This window comes from Cupressus sempervirens, chromosome 7 (assembly GCF_028749045.1).
Source record: "Cupressus sempervirens isolate cs-2001-9-10 chromosome 7, ASM2874904v1, whole genome shotgun sequence".
In the NCBI taxonomy this organism is placed as follows: Eukaryota; Viridiplantae; Streptophyta; class Pinopsida; order Cupressales; family Cupressaceae; genus Cupressus; species Cupressus sempervirens.
In genome coordinates this window covers 732221951-732245153 of record NC_143124.1, presented here as the reverse complement: position 1 = coordinate 732245153, position 23203 = coordinate 732221951, and the positions used below count along the sequence as shown (strand labels likewise).

The 23203-nt window shown below is 35.2% G+C and overlaps 1 protein-coding gene across 1 annotated transcript; it reads left to right on the top strand.

Annotated features, from left to right (window-relative positions):
• Positions 1–1972: 1972 nt before the first annotated feature.
• Positions 1973–7927, top strand: LOC149549322 (transcription factor ICE1-like). Its single transcript, XM_089792771.1, has 4 exons — positions 1973–3443; positions 5713–5934; positions 7155–7325; positions 7420–7927. The coding sequence occupies exons 1-4, from the start codon at positions 2187–2189 to the stop codon at positions 7495–7497; spliced, it is 1728 nt and encodes a 575-aa protein (XP_089648897.1). The 5' UTR covers positions 1973–2186; the 3' UTR covers positions 7498–7927.
• Positions 7928–23203: the final 15276 nt, after the last annotated feature.

Genomic DNA, 23203 nt, shown 5'->3' with positions numbered 1-23203 from the left:
TTTAAATTAACAATATTTTTTCAAAACTCAAGGTTAGCCCTTATTTCTAAGAGCACTCCTCTATTTTTCCTCCAATCTCATAATTCATTTCATCATCTAGGACCTATCCATTTATTTTAGGATTTCAGATTCTGCTCAAAACTCAAAACAACTTGTATCCTCCTCCCCCCTTACCCCAACTCCTTTTTACTTTCCTTGACATCTCCATGAAATTTGAGCCTGGTTTAACTGAGACATGTTGCCAATACTAACTTGTCCCTCAGATTTTGGGCCCAAATTTTGCTTGAAACTTGACCTATTGAGGTCTTCTTCCAATACTTTCTTTTGTGGTTAGCCTTAACCCTTGAAATGATGTGAAATGTATATAGAACCCCTATCACTCCTCATTTTGATATCAAATACTAGCCTCAAGCATTCCATATCAAGCATTTAGGAACAATCAAATATCTCTTCTTCAACCAAGCATCCAAGTCTTTAATCCTTCTTCTTCACCAACCATTGTGGAAAACTACAACCATCATCATTCAAGGCTTTGGTTTCATGATTTAATATTAAGTTTTTGTGGATTTCAAGCTATTGCATCAACACGTGTGATCACATCCAAAGAAGAATTGAATCATGAAGGTATAAGGTGATTTAGGTTTCAAATCTAGCTTCCATTTCATCTTTCATTATGTCATTTAATCTATCCTTATGCAATTTCAATTCAATTTTAAGGATGCTTCCTAAACATTGGTTTGACCAAGGCAAACCCTTTCAACGACCCTTTTCCCCATTTTTCTGTGTAGGAACAAGATGTAGAGCTATGATTTCAAATATGGACTGAACATGTGTAGTTGAAAGATCCGAGAAAGTTTCGTCAAAACTTTTCTAGTATACGTCACCATTGGCGACTTTTACCCAAAAAGTCGACTTGTTCTTGACATTTTTCAGTGAAATTTTTAAGTTACAGGTACCTACTTTCTAGATCAAAAGTTACAATTGGACCCAAGACTCTGATGGTTCAGAAATTTCGATACAAAGTACACCATTCTCCATCTTGTTTTGAGGTGCACTTGTTCTTACTTCTTGTCTCTCACACTACTTCATCATTTCAAATCTATCATTAAACACTCTTTATTAGGAATTAAAACCCTACATTCATATAGATCTTGCATTAGCATCCTTCCTCCTTTTGATTGTGCCAATCAAATTTTCTTTATGGTGATTTTGTATTCCAATGTATATATGAATTGGTAAGTAATCAACCTATAAACATTACTAATCATTTCTTGTTACACACTAAATTATAAAATTACATATCATAAAACGTAAAATTAAAATACGTTTCTTCATTCGAAAAGATCGAATTCTAGACTTAATCTTCTAATAATACTCATTCTATTTAAAAGCTTAGAGATTCTTCATTTTTACTTATCCTCCATTAATATTTCTTATAAAGAGAATTTTAACTATAATTTTGAAAATTCTTATATGTATAGTTTAACTAATCTAATATTGAATTAAATCTCTTACAATAAAAACAATCATTTATGACCCACTTTTAGTTTTCAAGAAAATAATAAACTTCCCTTGAAGCTCTCCGTTCCCGAGCATAATTGAAATTCCAAATTCCAAATAAAATATTGTGGCTTTAATGCTTCAGGCGATTCTGAAAATTGTGTAAAAATACACTCCCAGAAATTTATGACAATAACTGTAACAATATTAATATTAATTAATTATTAATAATAACAATAAAAAAATTCAAGTTTGTCTGTAGTGAGCCCTTTGTAACGCTGTTACGAATGACGTCAGAAGGCCGTTAAAGGCGTACACAACTGTCCCTTAACCAGCGGCATACTAATCATACACAATGCACATTCAAGTAACCGATGCCCCTAACCCAAGCTGTAACCGCGGTTAATAAACTCCTGCCCACAGTTAACGGAAGGGTGGTGAAGAAAAGACAGCTGACGACAGTCGCAGAGACGAGCCCCAAGCATTTGCAGCAGCAGCAGCTTCTTCATGGCCTTCAGCACCAGTGGAAAATCTATGCAGAAACAATCTAGGACTTGAAGTTTTCTCCAAAGACTAGAAATGGGCCAGATTTAGCGGTTTTTATGGCTCTGAGAGTGAAATTCTGAGGTCATTTGAGTGATATATACACAGAGAGAGCTATATATACAGAAAATATACACACCACGATGTTCTCGAGAATAAGCCCTGGAGCAGGTGTGTGGGAGGATGAGAATTTGAATGCATTTAAGGTAATGCTAGATGAGGAATGGTACACTAGTAATAACACTAGTGGTAATGTTACAACTAATCTTAGTCATAGCCAGGATGTTGGAGACTGTTTTAGCATGGAAAGTAAGGATTTCGGGTGTTATTCCGGTCTTCTGCAGCAGAATACGGAGGCCAACATTCTGTTGCAGGCCATGAATTCTAATTCTTCCTCACCCGCCTCCATTTTTAGCCTTGATGCTTCCAATGTGCAGTCATTTATCTCAGCCCACCAAAGCCACCAGCCGCAGAACCTACAGAATGCGTTGCCTTCGCTGTGTGATGTCGTGGGTTCGACCTCGTTCGATGGTGCCAGTAGCTGTGAGGGATTTACGAACAACGGCTATTTGTATGGGGGAGGCCCGTTTAGCATTAGACATGGGGGGTTCCAGGTCCCGGGTTCGAGTCCCCGTAGCAGCTCCACGCCAAGTCTTAGTCCCCACAGCCAGATTTGTACCCCTAATCTTAGCCCTCGGTTGATGCCCAATACGACCACTGGCTCTAATCTTATGTTTACTAATGCTAGTAGTCTCAGCAACCTTCTTGGAATCAACAGCAATGGCAACGGCGGCGGCGGCGGCAGCTGCTCTTTAGGCCCAAGCAATGTGCTGAATCCCCCATCTCTTGGCGCTAGTCCTGCTCCTGCCATGCTGCCCGCCAAGGTTCGAGTCCCAGCGCTGAATTTCAGCAGGCCAAAAACGCTGAGACCTCTTGAGGTTTATCCTTCGGTGGGTGCCCAGCCTACTCTGTTTCAGAAACGGGCTGCTCTCAGGCATACTAATGCTAGTGAAGGAAGTCCCAACCCCAGTAATAATAGCAATACTCTTAGTCCCAATGCGAAAGGGAAAAGGAAGCTGATGGTGTCTAGTATTACTGATAATAGTGATAGGAATACTGTTAGGGAGGAAGATAGGAGGGCAGAGGAAGATATAGAGGAGAGCATTGATGGCTCTGGGTTTCAGTATGATACAGATGATGCTACCAAGGTCGACCTTGCACCTACTGATGCTGATGGCGGAGGATTGGGCTCTAATGCTAGCAATAACAATAGTCTCGGTGCGGATAAGGGGAAGAAAAAGGGCTTGCCTGCTAAAAACCTTATGGCTGAGAGGAGGAGGAGGAAGAAGCTCAATGATCGGCTCTACATGCTTCGCTCCGTTGTTCCCAAGATCAGCAAGGTTTGTTCTTTGTATATGTTATCTTTGATAGGAGGCTTTCCTATATAGGCAGGCTCAAGGTCTTTTGGATACAAGTTTTACTCTGTTTTTGATGCGGCTTTACAATGGGTGCAGGCTCATTACTTTTGTCCTATGTTTTTTAATCTTATGCTTAGCTTCTTGTCGATTTGGTGTGTGACGGTGTTCCTATGTAGTTTCTAATTTTAGCATCCATTCATCTTCACTACAATTCACTAATCATTTTGTATGCGTCTTTGTTCTGGATCAATTTTGGATGCTCGTTCATTACTTTCGTCTAATGTTCCCCTACTCTTGTCCTTGGCCTGCCCTTGATTTTGCTTTGTAGTTTCTTTGCCCTCCACTCAATGTTTGATTTGTTGAGTATTAATGCACCTATGAAGTTTCAGATTTTCCTTTTCGTCGCCTCCACTAGAAATTTAATGATTATGAAATAGGAGAAAGCTGTAGGATTTAAGAAATACCTTTGTTTGTCAAGATGCATGAAAAATTTTGTGTATAACATCCCAAATTTCACTGCAGCTCAGCTTTGAAAACATGGCTTAAGAAGTATGGAGTAGCATTTCAACCCTAAATCTGACTCACGCAGAGAATAAATAGACAAGCACTTGTTTAATATGTTGCTGAAGGGTAGCTACCGGTCCTTGCGGGCTGTGGAGAATAACAGGTCTTACGACTTCCATCTTTAAGTCGGCCACCGATACTTTGTGTTCTGATTTAACGTGGGCTGTTGTTTTTCCTAATGCTACAGTACCTTCATAAATTGATGAGTGATGATTTTTGTTTTTTCTTTTGATTCATTTATTGTTTCCATTAATAAGTGATTGTTGCCTTGTCTTGTTGCATCGCTCTTTGTGCTTCTGATGTGGTAGTTAGAAAAATATGTGCTCTTTATATTCTGGTTTTTGCTTTATCCTCGTGAAATGCTTGCTGGTTTGATATGGTTCACTCTTTTTTTTTGGCATATTGTTGATCTTTATACAAATTGTTGAAGTCTACAATATTTTTTCTTTCCAAGTTTTGGATTGTTTCTTTTGACAAATGATTGCTGGTTTGTCTTCCGTTGAGATATCCTGTTGTTGCTGAATTTGTAGCTTTTAAACTGGGTTCTCTTTGTTTTTCTTGATGTCAGTTTTGTATGTTGGGAAATGTTTGCTAGTTTGGGTTCTACATTTTTAGCAACTTAACGTAAGTTGTTTATTTTTTAGTTGTAAAATTCTTCTTTAGCAAGTACATGTTTGTCAGATTGGGGCTGTATCCATATTTCATTCATTATTTTTTATTTTTCTTCAGCATTTGCCTTCGTGTCTTTCTTCTGCAATCTTTGCTGACCTTTGATGTTGGCACTTTTTGTGTACGACTTCCTTGATTTGGTCTCGACATGTAACATTGGTTTTTCCGCCAACTATCTTTCTCTTTCCTTATGCTTATGATATTGTTTCTGGCGCTATCCAGGATTACCAAGTGCTGGTTGATTTGTTTAACTTCTAACTTTTTCTGATTGCCCTTTGTTTCTGATTTTCTATTGGCATAAGTAGTTAATCAGATATTGCAACCTTCTTGCTTTCTGCAAATCATGGTAGATTTATTCTGTCATCCTTGATGCTCTCTCTCTTATCCTGATGATGGATCACAGAGTTTGATCTGAAATGTTGATGCAAAAATGATCACATAATCGAATCCAGAAGCATAAAATTTGATAGATCTTTGATATTCCTTTCCACTGAACTTCCAGAGTTTAAATTTACCCAATTTGTGGACTTTAAAAGTCAGCATTGTACCGTTAGGTAATTCATGTTGATAGTTCTTTCTTCCGAGATTCATTGTCTACCCCATATGGATTTGGAAAGCATTTAGTAATTCTCTCAGCAAATGCTTTGCCTCTTTGTTATGAACTGGTTACACTAAGCAAGTTTTCAGATTTTATGTAAGAAATGCTTGAAGAGATGATGTTGCCTCTAATTGTTGGCTCCTTGGTTTTTAAACTTATTCCAGAGGTTGGAAGCCCATGTTGATTTGTTCTTGACTATTTCTCAAATTTATATCTTGAACGTCTTCTTTGCAAATGATATTGTGTCTGACAAAGCTGTTGTTTATTTATTTTTTTGGTTTTTCCTTGCTGAAATGTTGGCTTTCATGATATGTACTGCATTTTCCTTGTAAGTTGATATAATCTTGATTGGGCTTTATATTGTTGAATTCTAGATTCTTTTTGGCAGAAAAACCTAAATGATGTAATATGATTTTACAGATGGACCGTGCCTCTATTCTGGGAGATGCAATTGACTATTTGAAGGAGCTTCTGCAGAGGATCAATGACCTTCACAACGAGCTTGAATCTGCCTCTCAGGGACCTGCTTTACCTGGGGCGTCTAGCTTCCATCCTTTGACACCTACAACACCTGTTTTACCTTGCCGAGTGAAAGAAGAATGCCCATCTTCATTGCCCAGTCCCAATGGACAGCCTGCAAGGGTAAGTGATCATTACTCAAATGAAACAGCAAACATGCAAACCAAGTGTGAATTTGTATACACCAATTATAATCTTTTGCCCAATGTTTGTTTGAAAATTTCATTGATTATATAAACATTCCAGCTTTCATTATATGACAAGTTACAGCTATTACAAAAAGTTTTCCTAAGTTGCTTTGTGTTTTCCCCAGAGAACCTAATGTAAGTTTTCAGGCCTTCATACACAGTATGTGCTTCTCTGTATATTGCTCAAAAGAACAGAAAAACAAAAATACTACTATCCGCCAAGTTCGCATTTGGGCAACTTAGCCAAAAACCATTAATTGGAAACCACTATTTTTTTAAATTTCTCTATATTTGTTTGCATATCATATACTTGCATTGTGCTTATGATTTCTCAATTGCAATATGTGCATTGGATAGCAAATTGTGTTGAAGGAATGTCCCAGGGACCAAACGAAACTGTTATTTAGGACAACAGCATTGTCTGTTGACAATGATTTCAACTGTTATGGAAAAATGTGGCCGGATCCGCTTCCAAGCACTTTGTGAATAAAAGCTTTAGAATGTTTTTGTAAACTTTTTAGGATATGTCACATTTGCTCCATAGTTAACGGTGATAACTGTTAGTGGGAATATGTCTGAAGATATTAGTTTTCTTCAATCCATTACAATTGCTTGCTGCATTTTCGAGGTAGATTGTGTTCCTATTTTGCATCAACGTTTCAGATCACACTCTGCCTTCTATCATCGGGATCTTCAGCTCTCTCATCCCGATGATAGATCACAGAGTGTAATTAGAAACATTGATGCAAAAAGTACACAATCTACCCAGAAAACATGGAAGGGAATATGTGTTTTATGTTCCAGGTGCAAGGAAATATTATCTTCTTGGATAAAAAGTACGCTAAAATTTTGATCATAGAAACTATTTAGGTTTGCCCTTCTCTAACACAAGTTTTATATTTTTCTACAAGGTAAATCTAATTGAGTGTCTTCATCAAAATGTTGTTTGAAATGCATTCTCTTTGCAAGGAAAAGGCAATCTAGCTACTGAAGGAAAAACCAAATCTGAACATTTCATAAGAAGAAAAGTTGGAAACACTTCAGGAACAAAACTGTGCCTATTTTTGTCAAATCTCATTCGGGGATGTATCTGATGTTTGCATGTCTCTGAGGAAAATTACACATTTATGATTTCTGATTTCTTTTCTCATGCAGGTGGAAGTGAGGGTAAGAGAAGGGCATGCTCTAAATATCCATATGTTTTGTGCTAGGCGACCTGGATTACTGCTTTCCACAATGAGGGCACTGGATGGACTTGGACTTGATGTGAAGCAAGCTGTCATTAGCTGCTTCAATGGTTTTGCATTAGATGTATTTCGAGCAGAGGTAAGTAAATTGTTGAATCAAAGAGATGGAAAAATCATTTTCATTAGATTTATAATGTAGCAAGGGGCTAACTCATATCTCTTTAACTGAAAAGCAATCTAAAGGAGAAATCGCACCTGAAGACCTTAAAGCTCTGCTTCTACATACTGCAAGCTGTCATTCTGCAATCTAGCCTCAAGAGTTGTCGATGCCTGCGGACTCTGTATACTATGGCCTAATAGTAATTTCTCACTCAATACTGGATCGGTCCTAGAAAACATTATCTAAGCTAGAGGAGTCAACACTGTTCATTGTGGCTGAAGGAGGGCTTCCATATGATATTATGATGTTTTCACGAAGGCTGAGGCGAGAATATATGATGGTTTCATTATATCTTCTTGAGAGTGTGTGCTTCCAACAATTGAAAATTCATATGGCACAAGGAAAGGCTTGTGCCACTGCTAACCCATATGCCAGAAGTTTGGCATTTGAAGTGGCCAAGCAAGTCTAGAAATCATGAATTATGTTTATTCATTCCAATTATCGCTGGTTTTCTGACGTAAAACCAGATCACTATTACTTTTGTAAAGTGTTCTTCATAAAGAGGGTCCACTGTTGCATTCTTTTCATTTCTTAAATATGCATATCTTCCCTTTTAAAATGCTTCGTAGAAGAATCTTCCTTGTTTCTCAAGCCTAATATATGCATGCAGTACATTGCTTTCCGAATGAAAAGGGTTATATGATTTACCTGCAAGTTCTTCTTTTCTTTCATCAGAAGTTAAAATTTAATTCCATTTTTAAAGAACAAAATTAGGTTTAAAAGCAGATGTGCAGGGCGAAGGATGTAGCTTTAAATCGATTTTTCTTAAGGAAGAACGCTTCAGCTGCGATTTATATAAACTTATATGAATTAATAGAAAAACATTTTATATTTATGTTTGTGTCAAATGTGGAATTGAATTCAGAGTAGTTGATGTTTTCGTTAAAATTTTATTTTCTGTGCTTTGAGTATGGAATCATGAATTGCTAACACTGCACGGTGGAGCATTGCGTATAGACGAAAGGACGTATAAAGATTGGAAATTATTTCTAATGGCGAGGATGTGAAAGGGCACTTTGATCTGAGTCGATTTTTTCTCTCTACATTCTATTTCTATGCTTCTGGCAGTGACATTTCCTTTCGTATAAAACAGCATGGATTGTTATGTGTGCGAACATATGACATTCTTTATCAATCTATAGAAGTAATTTGAGAATTCCAACTCGTGTGAACGCGAGTTGAGTGTGTTTTTTGGCTTTCCCTTTTTGCAGCCTAGATTCTGTGCTTCTCAAGAGTCTTATTTTGTCGGGCTGAGTTGACGCACAGGATTGAGATGTTTTTAATACAAAAAGAAAAGCAAAAAAGTTTGACATCGTTGGTGTGCACAGGAACTCAGGAATAAAATTGGATTAAAGATCAGGTTTGTCAAATCATAGCTTAGGGAGGACTAAATTAGATATAAAAAGAATGGAGGGAACTGAAGAAAATTTGGGCGAGAAGAAACTAAGAGGATTTCCAAGTTAGAGTTCTACAGTATTGAATTTTTTGAAATTCTCTCATACCAGTATTATTCTAGCTTGAGCGCACTTAACTACGATGTTTCTTCCATGGTTAAACCCACTCTACTTGCAACTTCATTTGCATTAGAAAGCCCCTTAAGCTCATCAATTGATATGTAGGAGATATTTTTCACACTAAGTCAAATTATGATATTGTTATCAGAATTTAATTGTGTAGTTTTTGAGTCAAATTCATTGACCCATGTTTCACGAGTTGTGATTCACACAAATCCATCTCTGATGAGAATAGATGGAACACTTGATACTCATTGGATCTAGGTGATGCTCACAAAGGTGAAACAGTGGTACTTCCTAGGAGGTCACCCTTCCTAGTACCACTCCATATTGAGTGTGCTTAATTATAGAGTTAAGCACAAATGGGGTTGCAAGTAGAGTGGGGTTCACCGTGGAGAAAACTTCGTACTTGAGCGCACTCAAGTTGGAGTAGTACTGGGATGGGTGACCTCCTAGGGATTCCTAGTGCTTCACCTCCGCGAGCATCACCGAGATCTAAGGAGTGCTAAGTGTTCCATTTATTCTCATGGGAGATGGATTTTTGTGAATTAGTACTCATGAAACATGGGTTAGTGAATTTGACTCAAAAACTACACGGTTGAAACCTGAAAGCAATATCATTATTTGACTTGTGGAAAATATCTCCTACTTAAGGGGTATTCTAATGAATGGTTTATAAGGCGTTACACTTGATGAAGGTTTTGCAAATGGAGTTGCAAGCAGAGTGGGTTTAATCATGGAGGAAACTCCATGGTTAAGCACGCTCAAGCTAAAGTATGGGTGACTTTATAGGAGTCTTGATGCTTCATCTCTATGAGCATCACCTAGATCCAATGAGTGCTAAGTGTTACATTTATTCTCATGGGAGATGGACTCGTGTGAATCACTACTTGTACTAATAAAAAATGGGTCAATGAGTTTGCCTCAAAATTAGACTCTTAAATCTTAGTAGCAATATCATAATTTTACTTCTTGTGGAAAATATCTCCTACTTATCACTCAAGCATCCTTCTCTAAATTAGCACATGGACCAACTCCCTCCATAGATTCATTTACCCTCATTTTTATGAGGGATTATGAGGTCAATCATTGTTTACAATGGCAAGAGTTGGGTCATGGGTTTGATAGGGTTGGATCATGGATTCATTACAATGGCAAGAGTTAGGTCATGGGTTTGATAGAGTTGGATCATGGATTCGAGTTTCATCAAGGGATGTTAAGGGGGGAATTCTTGATTTTAATCTCCAAGTGCTTAATGTTTGAAAAATACATAATAATTGAACCCCTTGGCTTGTGATGTATAAAATAAGATTTTAGCGCAAAAGTATTCATAGATTTGCTTAACCAATTGAAAATTGATTTGGAGAGGCAATTCATAGAATAAAAAAATATTTAAAAATAATTTAACAAAAAATATACCAGAGGCATACAATAGGAACCATGACAAAATACATAGAATTTAAAGATATTACATAACATTTTTATCATGAAAAAAATATTTAAATAAATTCTATAAAATAAATCCCTTTTGTACAGAAATAAATACACATACACTTTTAAATATATAGAAAATAAGAAAATTTAAATAATATCTAATTTCTTTTTTTAAATTTGTTAAGTAATTAAATTTTCCCATTTTAATGAGATAATTTGCATCTAAACTAGCTTTCCGATGTTGATTGAAAGCCATTGGCAATTTAAAAATTGACCATAGGATCCGTACAAGAATATGCTTATCAATTCATAAGGTTAAAGTAACAAGAGACACACGAAGATATGAAGGCAAAATAGCAACAAAGATATTTTAATGCATTTTATGTTTTCCATATAACAAAATAATTCACCTTGCCTAAGGAGTTGTAGTCTTCGCAGTCCATTGAGAAGACTACAACTGGAAATGGGTGCTGAAGATAAAGTATGAAAGAGACGGTGGTCATTCTTCAACTTGGGTGGGGTTATCCACATTTAAAATTCAAAGAATAAGGAAGGTGGGGTTATTAGAGGGAGAGAGAAGATATGGAAGGGGCCATTATAGTTGAAGGATATCATTGGTGTGGAGGAAAGGTTCATTGGATACTTTTGAGGAAACTAAGAAAAAAACAAACCAACAAGATAGTTCTTGAAGAAGAAAAATTAGAGAAGATGTAGTGGCATTTAAAATTAGAGATTTTTTAATAGTAAATGAAGGTTGGTAAGTGTTTGTATAAACAATCAACTTTGCATGTTATGATAGATTTTTGTGTAATTTTCATTTGTGAAGTTCATACTTTGTTTTTATTATGTTGCAAAAATGTAAAAAAAATATAGACGAAATTACGTTGATTTGTGTTTTTACAATTGTGTCATCTTGTGTTAGAACAACCAAAGTTTATTCAAATAAAGAGAAGCAAAAAGAAGATGAAGCATTCAATTGAGTTGTAGTATGACAAGACATGATATAATTTTTTAGCATTTATTTTAAAAAATTTATTTAGAGGTGTAATATTCAAATTATTTATGAAATGTTCAATTCATATTTAAATATAGAAATTTAGAATATACTTGAAATAAGGGTTTGATCAGTTATTCAAATTTTCTTATAAAATCATTATGCAACTTCTTGCTTTCAAGTTACATCATTAATTTTTTATGCATTGTTCATCGTACTTGGATTCATAAAATGTAGATATATTCGTAATGATATCATTGTTGTTTGGGAAGAAATGGATGGTGTATTGCAACCATCCAAACATTCTTAAATATTTTTAAGACCATAAAAAATGTTGTTTTGGCATACTAATGGCTATTATTAATTGAATTATTATATAAATGATTCACTATATTGGGATTAAGTGTGATGAATATGAATGGAATGATTAGAAATTACAAGAAATATTACAAAGAATATTGAAGGATACATTGCATTTACATATAATACAACAATTCAATAATAGATGGACCTTACAATCTTCACCTAGCTTACAAAGATGTAGATTCCAACTTGTTCGGATGGCCATTTTTAAACTAAAACTTACTTTGCTTAGTCTATTTCCCATAGAAAACTCTCAAGCATCTTTCTAGTTTTGTACAAAGTCCTAATATACTTGAGATTGAAATGAAAACTTCTCAAAGCATAATATTAGAACATAGCCTTTTTCTTAGCATGACATTCCTTTGAGGAATTAACTCATATTTTTTTAACTTAATACACACAGGTAAATACTTTCAAAGTGGAAATCTTGTTTAGTATTTATAAAGATAGAAATTTTGCATTCTTTTAGGTCCATTTGATTTGTGGAATTTAAAAAACTAGGATTTCTACAAACCTTGGTTTGTCCAAATCAACGTTTTGCAAATTTTCATTCCGAATTTTGAACCGTTTGTTTCACTCGAAAGATGTGTGTGAAGACACATTTTTATGTGTAAGCTTGGAGTTGAAGACAAATTTCAAAAAGTAGTCCGATCTATTGTTTTTACACTCCTTAAAAAACATAACCAAGTTTTGATTTTCAATTCCTACTTGCTAGTAAGAAGTTGGAAAACCTGGTTTTGATACAAAATTGGAAGTCCGGTATGCTAATTCCATTTTACCAATTTTGAAACAAATGCAAAAAATTCAAATCCAAATTTTGAAAAAGCCAACTCCTATCATCTTCCAGGAACCAAACGGACCCTTAAGGATTCTCTCTTGATATTCCTCTATATATAGAAATCCATGAATTTTTGTAACCATGTCATGCAAATGCATGTGAAAGTTAACAAATTTTCTTACCTACTCTAGATGCTTAAAAGCATCATTTAACAAATAATATTAATTTAAATAATGACATTATTGATACTACAGTCCGTTTTAATCAATTAATTATATTTGTTAATATTATCCGCACATTTAATTAATAAGTCCATTATCTTTAATATTTAAATTTGCTTTAAGTCTCTCCCTTAATGTATTATATTTAATTTAATACCTGATACTCCATTATCCCCTTTTTAAATAAAAAAATTATTTATTTATTCCTCAAATATCCCACTTGCTTCTAATCCTGATTTAAATTAATTAAAGTGACTTAAACCCTTAATCTAAACCTAGATCTTTCCCTGCCCTACCTCTTTCATCCTAATAGACCTATCCACTAATTAACTAAGGTAAATTAGACTAATTTTAGGATTCCAAGACTATTAGCACTTATTATTTGCTCACACATGTGAGAAACTTTATCAACGAATTATCTTTCTAATTATACTATATAAAATGGTGATCATCAATGGTAAACCAACAAGTTATATATTCACTAAGAAGTCTAGATACAAAACTTGATCCTTAGGCCCCAAATCTAATTTGTATAACCCAAAGGGATGAGAGGGATACAAATGCAAGATCTAGCCAGAGGATGGAATAATGGGTGCTTCCTTCTTTGATGTAATTGGAAAATGGAAGAAGAAATGCAAAAGATCTAGACTACAAAAGTGGTGGATAATCATATCTAATACATAAAAGTAAGATGCTAGAAGGAATAAGGATGCAAGTATACTCACCATTAGGGATTGTAGAGGGTATCCTTTCATATTTGAACAACCATGTCAAACTATGTCAAACTTTGGAATAGACAAAGATTTGTAATCCTGAAACCTGTAACTTCTAGCAATGAAAATATGGTTGTGCCAAGAACTAGTCACTTTTGGAAACCTATATGTAGGTATGGGTTAGTTTTGGTGACCTATACTTGAGAGGGATAGAAAGAGAGGTTAGGATTGTGAAAATAATTGCGCCTCCAAATCTACACTTTCAAATCCAAAACTTCATGAATTTTCACCTATACACAAGAGAAGGGGAAATTTATTAGGGAAGAGGTGTTCTGATGTGGAGCCTCATCAGACTTAGAGGTTTATTTGGTGCAATTTCCCTCCAGATTATTTCTATGGGGGTTTGGGGGCAGCACCCCCAAGACAAGGTCAAGGGGCTAGGGATTTTCATAATGTGTAATGCAAAAATGGGTTCTTGCAGCAGTATTGAGCTATAAGGGATTACTAATCGTAATCAAGTTTTAATCACTAGATAATAATAATATTGGACTTCTTGTTGGTGGACATAGCCTAGGGATTGGGTGAACTGCGTTAAATCTTTATGTCTTGTATTCTCTTTTATGTGATCTACTATTTTCTGGTATTGGTTATATTTACATGTAATTATTATTTATGTCTAAGGTTGATCCTAACAAGTGGTATCAGAGCCAAACCGTCATCATTTTTTTTAGCGATTCCTTGTAGGAAGGTCTCACGATTGAGTGGGAGCGATGACAGACGAGGGTAAGCTAAAGGTGGAGAAGTTTAATGGGCAGAACTTTTAGTTATGTAAGATGCAAATGGAGGAATCTCTATATTAGAAGGATTTATGGAAGCTTTTGGCAAGAAAAACTAATAACCAAAGAACTATAACAAATGAGGACTGGGATCTTTTAGACAGAAAGACACTTGGAAGCATTTGGTTGTGCCTAGCACCACTAGTGGCATTTAACATTACAAAAGTGAAGACAACAGAAGAGTTGATGGAAACCCTAGGGAAATTGTATGAAAAGCCCTCCACTTCAAATAAGGTATTTCTCATGAAGCATTTATTTAATATGAAAGAAGGTGGATCTATTGCAGATCATTTAAACGAGTTTAATACTGTTACTAGTTAGTTATCTTCTATGGGTATTAATTTTGATGAAGAAATTAGGGCTCTCTTGATTTTTTGTTCTTTTCCTGAAAGTTGGAATGGTTTGGTAATGGCTGTGAGTAATTATGTTTCTAGATCTAATACCCTAAAATATGATGATGTGATCAGTGTTATTTTGAGTGAAGAAACTCATAGGAAAACCTCAGGTGGATCTACATCAGGAAGTGCTTTGAATGCACAAATTAGAGGCAGAACGAATGGAAGAGGAAATAATTCTATAAATTATGAAAAATCAAGAGGAAAGTCAAAGGGGAAGAGGTCTCAATTTAGAGGACCGAGAAATTGTTGGTACTATAGTAAAATAGGGCATAAGAAGAAAGATCGTTGGACTCAAATGAGCAATAAAGGAGATAAACTAGAAGGGAACAAGGAGACAAATATGGTAAGTCTAAAGAGGATGCTTTGCTTCTATCTTTAGAAAGTGTTGATGATTCATGGGTTTTAGATTCCGGTGCTTCATTTCATGCTACACCTCATAGATGTTATTTCATTGATTATGTTGAAGGGGGTTTTGGGCTTGTTTATTTGGGGGATAATGAACCCTGTCATATTGTTGGAAAGGGAAATGTTAAGATTAAGTTGCAGAATGGGAATCATTGGCTACCATATGAGGTAAGACATGTTCCAATGCTGAGTAGAAATTTAATTTCAGTAGGGCAACTCAGTGATGAGGGTTGTGTTGTTACTTTTAATGATAAAAATTGGAAGGTTTCAAAAGGTTCCCTTGTAGTAGAAAAAGGTGTGAAAGTAGGTACCTTATATCTTTATTCAGGTTATATTGTTCCTTCTACTTTGGTTGTTTCAGAGAAAAATGAATGTTTAGGAATAGTTGTTGCAGTTGAGCAAGGAGAACAAATAGTTGTTGTAGATTCTGATACAACAGACTTGGGCACATGAGTGAGAAAGGTATGAAAGTACTTCATTCAAAACAAGTTTTACCAGGTCTAAAATGTGTCAATATGGATTTTTGTGAAAGTTGTGTGTATGGAAAATAAAAGGGAGTGAGTTTTGTGAAGACTGGGAAGGAAAATAAAAGTAAGAGATTAGAGCTTGTGCATACAGATATATGGGGACCAACTCAGGTATCTTCCCTTGGTGGCTTTCATTATTATGTTACATTTATAGATGATGCAATTAAAAAAGTATGGGTTTATTTCGTTAGACAAAAATCTGATGTATTTCAAACTTTTAAGAAGTGGAAATGCTTGGTTGAAAATGAGATTGGAAAGAAATTAAAATGCCTCAGATCTAATAATGGTGGTGAGTATTACAATTGTGAATTTGAAGATTATTGCTCCACTAATGACATTCGTAGATAGAAAACTGTTCCAAGGACTCCACAGAAAAATGGAGTGGATGAATGCATGAACATGACTATACTGGAGCGTGCAAGGAGCATGAAATTGCATGCAGGGTTTCCCTTAAACATGTGGGTGGAGGCTGTCAATACTATTGTATATTTGATCATGGACTGGTAAGAAGGTGAATTATTCTTTTCTCAAAACCTTTGGTTGTGAAGCATTTTCTCATATAGATTCTAAAAATAGAACCAAGCTAGAAGCTAAGTCAAAGAAATATGTATTTGTTGGATATGACATTAATGAATTTGGTTATAGGATTTGATATTTTGAAAATCATAAAATTGTAAGAAGCAGGGATGTCATATTCAATGAGAAAGTGTTGTACAAAGATCTATTACAGTAACATGAGAAGAAAGAAGATGATTATGTAGTGTTGGATAATTCTCCAAAAGTTGATGTTTCAGCAATTCTTCATGATGTGCAACAACCACAATAATAAATACCACACACACTAGTGAATGTTAGACAGTCAACAAGGCTAAGTGGACCTCTAGAGAGATTTTCTCCTTCCTTGTATTCTATTTTACTTATTGATGTTGGTGAACCTGAATGCTATGATGAAGTTGTGCAGATGGATACTAAGATTCAGTGGGAGTCTACAACGAAAGAAGAAATGAACTCTTTGCTGAACAATAAGACATGAAATTTATGCAAGTTTCCTGAGGGTAAAAAGACTTTACAAAATAAATGGGTTTACAGGTTGAAAGAAGAGGATGGAGGTAAGAAAAGATTTAAAGCCAGGTTAGTTGTAAAAGGATTTGCATAGAAAAAGGCATTGATTTTGATGATATATTTTCTCCTGTTGTTAAAATTACTTCTATCTATATTGTTTTAAGTATTGTGGCTACTAAGATTTGCATTTGGAGCAACTTGATGTTAAAAAAACCTTCCTTCATGGTGATTTGGATGAAGAGCTCTATATGGCATAGCCACAGGGATTTGAGGTCAAAGGTAAGGAGAACTTAGTGTGTAGATTGAAGAAAATTTTATATGGCTTGAAGCAAGAAGCTCGGCAATGTTATCTAAAATTTGACAGGTTTATGCATGAGCATAGTAGGTGTCACTCAGATCATTGTGTTTATTTTAAGAGGTTGGATGATGATAGCTACATTATTTTATGTTTATATATTGATGATATGCTTGTAGCTAGATCTAACATGGATCACATTAAGGGGTTAAAATGCCAGTTAGCACATTCATTTTCTATGAAGGATTTGGAGGTAGCAAAATAAATCCTTGATATGAAGATTTGCAAAGATAGGAAGAAGAAGAAAATGACATTATCTTAGGCTGATTATATTGAGAAGGTGTTGCAACATTTCTCTATGGAGAATGCTAAAGCTGTCAGCACACCTTTACTTAATCATTTGAAGTTGACTAAGGAGATGTGTCCCAAGACACAAGAAGAGGAGGAAAAGATTTCTAAGGTACCTTATGCTTCAGTTGTAGGAAGCTTGATGTATGTTATGGTATGTACTAGGCTAGATATTGCACATATAGTGGGAGTTGTTAGCAGGTAATGAGTCATCCAATAATTGAGCATTAGAATGTAGTTAAATTGATTCTTAAATATTTGAGAGGAACATCCAGTAAGTGTTTACACTTTGGGGGCTCTACTACTAATTTACATGGCTATTTTGATTGATATTTGGTAGGGGATATTGATACTAGGTGGAGTACTACTGGTTATGTATTTACTGTTGGTGGGGTAGTCATGAGATGGGTTTCTAGGTTACAGAAGGTTAATGCTTTATCTACTACAGAGGTAGAGTATGTTGATGCTACAAAGGTAGCTAAGGAGATGATATAGCTTTAGTTCTTCTTAGAAGAATTGGAACACCCTCAAAAGGATAATTATTTGTTTACAGATAGTCAAAGTGTCATTCATCTTGCCAAGAATTCAACTCTGCATTTAAAGACAAAACACATATAGTTGTGGTATCATTTCATTCGGTCAGTTTTGGATGATGGACAATTAAAGCTAGAGAAGATGCATACAAATGATAATCCAGTAGATATGTTTACAAAGGTAGTGACAAGGGAGAAGGTGAACTCCTCTTCAGCTTCAGTTAGTCTTCTCGACTGAATAAAATAAAAGAACAACAACATCCAGGGTGGTTTGATATATTCTAGTGGGAGCTACAGGTTTTAAAGTGCTATGATCAGTCTCTAAGTGGGAGGTTATTGTTGTGAGCCTGATAAATCTTGAAGTGGGAGATTGTTGTGATGTGGAGCTTAATTAGACTCAGAGGTTTTTTCAGCGCGGTTTCCCTCCAGATTATTTCTACTAGATTTTGGGGATAGCACCCCCAAGATTGCCGGGTCCTGAGCCAAAAATGACCTTATATTGTAAAAGGCGTTGGATTTTTTTAAAATTCTAGCCCTAATTTTGTAAGCGACAAAAGCTTGTATAAAATGGCTTAGGGTTAGGGATTTTCATAATGTGTGATGTGAAAATTGGTTCTTGTGGTGGTATTGAGCTGTAAGCGATTACGGATTGTAATCAAGTTGTAATCACTAGATAATAATAATATTAGACTTGTTGTTGGTGGACTTAGTCGAAGATTGGGTGAACCATTCTAAATCTTGGCGTCTTGTGTTCTCTTTTATGTGATCTACTATTTTATAGTATTGGTTATATTTGTATGTAACTATTATTTCTGTCTAAGGTTAATCCTAACAAGAGGCTTTCATTGGTCAAGCCCCTATTTAGAAATTAATCTTGAAATGCTAAATAAAATAGAGAAAATGATATCATGTAGTAGAGATTCAACAACAATGAAGTATATCATACTATGTAGACACTTTTATTGCTTGGTATATGATCAAGTATGTTGATGCAATGGCTTTGACTTTTTACATAAGCCAAAAGAAAATCATGTAAGACACAACTTCATGTTGCTAGGTAGAAGAATAAATCTTTGATGAATGCATGTAGATATCCTCCCTTGATGACAAGACTCCTTTGTCTCTAATAAAGAAAAAATCTAGATCTATAGGAGGAAATACATGCTTGTTGATAATGAATGGATGTCTTCAATGAATGTTTGCTTGATTGAACTCCTTGAATGATTGCACTTGATGGCTTGAGAGATTATGGTTGTCTAAAAATTGTATGAAATGATGGATTTATTATACATTTTATGGTGGAAAAATAAAGGTAGAAGGCTTCCTTTTAGATGCAACCCATTCTCTAAGGGCACCAATTTTAAAGTTTTGGTGTGGGGAGCAGTAAATTCTTAAGGTGCATACGGATATTCTGAAAGATACGTGATGAAATCAATTAAAAATTCCTTTGACTGTTGAATAGGGCCTAGGAGAAGAGTGGATGTTGTGATTGGAGATAAAAATAGAAAAGGATGGGTAAAAATTGGATCTGACCTCAATATTTGCACAAGTTAGAGAAGAAAAAATTAAAGGAGGATGTATTAACTTTAAATCCTACCTCAAATTTTATAACAATGAGAGAGGGTAATCAAATGAGGAGAAATGGATGATTTAAATGGGAAACTATGCATAGGAACTAGCACAAACATAGATTTTCAAGCAATATTAAAGGAAAAGAAAGGATCTTGATTTAAATGATGTATGCAATTAAATAAAATACAAGATTTCAATAAGAAAAGACATACTAAGGAGGGCTAACGGACTCAATAAGTAAGTACTTACTTTTTAAAATGATAGATTAATGATTTCCTTATTTTCCCCAAACAAGGAGCTCTTACACACCTCTTTCACTTTCTTAAAGTGGTAATTGGATTTTCTTCTTACACTCTCTTACATGTGTAGTTGAAGTACACTTAACCTATCACATCCCAAGTTACTCACTCTTCTATGAGAAAGTTTAAGTTTTGCATGGCTTTTTCAAGCCCATGTGCCTCTTATGTGGCACCTATGTAGATGCCACATAAGTGACACCTCACCCAAGCCCTTTCCTCCCATCCTAAAATCTATGAATATGTAGTGTTCTCGAATGGTTTCAGACATGTTCCTAAAATTTTTAGAAAATTTCCCGAACGGTTTCGGAGGTTCTCTTGTGTTGCGCGACCTTAGTTGCCCATGCTGCACGACCACTTTTTCGAATAGTTTCGAAGATGCTCTGATGCTGCGCAACCTCAATTGTCTGTGCTGGCCCATGTTGCTCGGTGTTAGTTGCCCATGCTATGTGGCTACTACCCGTGTTGTGCGACAACTTCCCTAGATAGTTTTAGAGATGCTCCCGTGTTATGTAACCTTAGTTGCTAGTACTATACGGCCACTTTCCCAAACAATTTTAGAGATGCTCCCGTGCTATGCAACCTTAGTTGCTAGTACTGTGCGGCCACTTTCCCAAACAATTTTAGAGATGCTCCCAAGTTGCATGACCTTAGTTGTCTGTGCTGCGCGACCACTGCCCATGGTGTCAGTTGCTCGTGTTGCATGGCCACTGCCCATGTTGCACGACCACTTTCCTGAACAGTTTCAAAGATACTCCCAATGATTTCTCCTCTAATACCATTGTAATTTTCCTAACCTCTGTGGGATGTGACAAACAAGTAGAAGGTTCTTTATTTTTGTTGTGTGTGTAATAATGAAGTACAGATACACTAAAACTGGGGCCATACAATAATGTTGGTTATGAAGGGGAGTATGGATAATGCTGGAGGTTGTACGGTGGAAGATAAAGTGGGTGTATGGTGGACACTTGCAAGTCATACAGTGAAAATAGGGTGGTTGTATGGTGCAAACAAGATAGTAGTAAAATAGAAGTTATGTGGTTGTACGGTGGATACAAGGGGTGTGGGAAGTTGTACAAGGAGGCTGTACAGTTAGGTTGAAGAGGGTCATACAATCAATGGATACCACACAGGAGGAGGGTGAATATCACACAGGATATAATATGAAACTTGCAAATAATAGATGGGACAACAAAATGCAAGGGAAGAAAAACATAGAATGCTTATGAAATACCTTATTCATTCAACACAAGAGAATTTGATAATCGTGACTTCATCAATTCGCAAGATAATAGTGCTCTGATTTGCCAGATCCAAACGAAGTGCTACAGGTGAAGGAATAGGGTGAGGGTTGAATCCCACCGAAATTGAAAGAGCCAAATAGGGAAGATCTTTCACTTCTGAAATGGTGAACAATAGAGAATCCCAATTGGAATTTGCAGTACAAAAAATAATCCAAATTGCATACCCAAAGACTCCCTACAAGATGTGCTTAAATACCCATCGAGAAACTTTCTGAGGGTGTACAAAGATAGCCGATGGTGACATAAACTACAGAAACAAAATAAAAATGGGTCCGAGATATATTAAATCAATCGGAACCACAAATACAAATATTAACTTGGGCCCCATATTAATTAATTAAAGTAACTATTTAAAGGTCCTTATATTATTTAAATTTTGGGACCAGTTAATTAATTAATTAAATTTAATTATTACATTGAAATTTTGGGACATGACAGAATAAGAGGCCTCACTCCTCACATGTTTTCCATTTTTTATTCTAGAGTTATTGTTCTAGTTTTTGGTAGAGATTTCCAGAGCATTAAGCTTTGTACTTGTTGGAATGTGAGGTTCATGGTTCTTATTTGGTTACCACTAATGTCAACATGGTTGTCATTAGTGGCAACATCCTTATTCCAAACTTTGGTAGTTCTTTGGTACATTAGTGGTTGTAAACCAATTAGTTTTAAACAGTTGAGGTTCATTGAATAGCTATGCATTAATTATCCTTCTCTCCAATAACATGTTCTTCACATATTATTCATGACTTTTGGTTGAGCATTGATTATTCTACTATTTCATGCATCTATTGTTGTTTAGATTATCTTGGTGATTGCATGGAGCTTATGTTTTTGGTTGATCCTTAGTGAAGTGTGTGGATGATTTTGGTCCCAAAAATTTTATATTGCATGCTTATCATATCCATTGGCACCAAAGATCATAGTAGCAAGTTGGTGTGCTCAAGGATCATTGTATTTCTTGAGGTGTTGTATCCCTTCTTAAATCTATTTTGGTTGACAAGTTTATGGTAGGAGTTTGGTATATATATATAATCATTTCAATATGTAAGAGTGTAAGTGAGCATATAATAAATCAATTGTATTCATATCTTTCATTAAAGTGTGAACTACTCGGATAGGTTGATAGGGGAGGTGCATACAGTTTGTAACTAGAATTCGTAGACATCTGACACCATACTCTATTTTGGTTTTACTTTTCATTTTGTTGCCAGTGAACCTTTCTTTATTCAGGGCATGTGGTTTTTTAGACAGTTAGCCTACCAAAAGTACCCTTTGTTCAATTAGTTAGCCCTATTGTACTAAATCAATTATTTGGTGTGGTGACACCTTAACTACTATTGTTATACATTTCATGAGAAACAAATTCTCTAAGGTTTTTCATGAATTGAGTTTATCACATATAAATCAGATGTTCATTATGTAGATGTACCTCTTCTTTTATTACTTGTCTTTTGATGGTGTACTAATGTGCTTTAACTAAAAGATCTTAAGTAGCAGTGGATCTATATTAATTGTTACTACAGTTGGAAAAAATTATTTGTTGGTAGGAATAAATGATTCACCCATGCCTCAGTTATTTGACATGTTCAATAATTGGTATCAAAGCTTGGTTCCTCAATTCAAAGATTAATCACTTAAGGAAAATCTTATGGCGTACAAATTAAATATCACTATGTTTGATGGATCAAATTACAATTCATGGTAAGATCATATGAAAGGATACTTGGTATCAATTGGAGGTTGCAAAATTTGGAAGCATGTAGCAACAAAGCATGTGTTCCCTACAAATGGCTTACAAACAACAAATGAGGTTGAAGATTATGAGGAAAGTGATAAGACAAGGTATGCTATTACTAGTGTTTTACCTAAATTATAACTTTCTCAAGTTATTTCTTTATAAATATCAACCAAAGAATAGTTGTTTGGTAGTTTTTTGGCTTTTGAACTGAGAAACTTTGGCACCAACAAGAGAAAAATTGAGACAACTTCCAAAGAAGAAAAGGTTGAGGATGAACCTAATGATGAAGAAGATGAATAAGAACTTGAATCTAATTTTGCAAGAAGAATAAGGAAAAATACTAGAGAATACAAAGGTATATTACCTCTAAAATACTTTAGGTGTGGTAAGGTTTTTTATTTAGCTACTAGATGTTTAGAGAAGGTTCCTAGACAAAAGTTTATAAGATTTAATAAAAAGGCTTATT

What these genes read in the sequence shown, in the direction of transcription:
- LOC149549322 (XM_089792771.1), top strand. Translation starts at nt 2,187, where the DNA reads ATGTTCTCGAGAATAAGCCCTGGAGCAGGTGTGTGGGAGGATGAGAAT. An exon ending in CCAATGGACAGCCTGCAAGG is followed by an intron (nt 5,935 to 7,154) that starts GTAAGTGATCAT and finishes TTTCTCATGCAG; the next exon opens with GTGGAAGTGAGGGTAAGAGA. An exon ending in TAGATGTATTTCGAGCAGAG is followed by an intron (nt 7,326 to 7,419) that starts GTAAGTAAATTG and finishes TTAACTGAAAAG; the next exon opens with CAATCTAAAGGAGAAATCGC.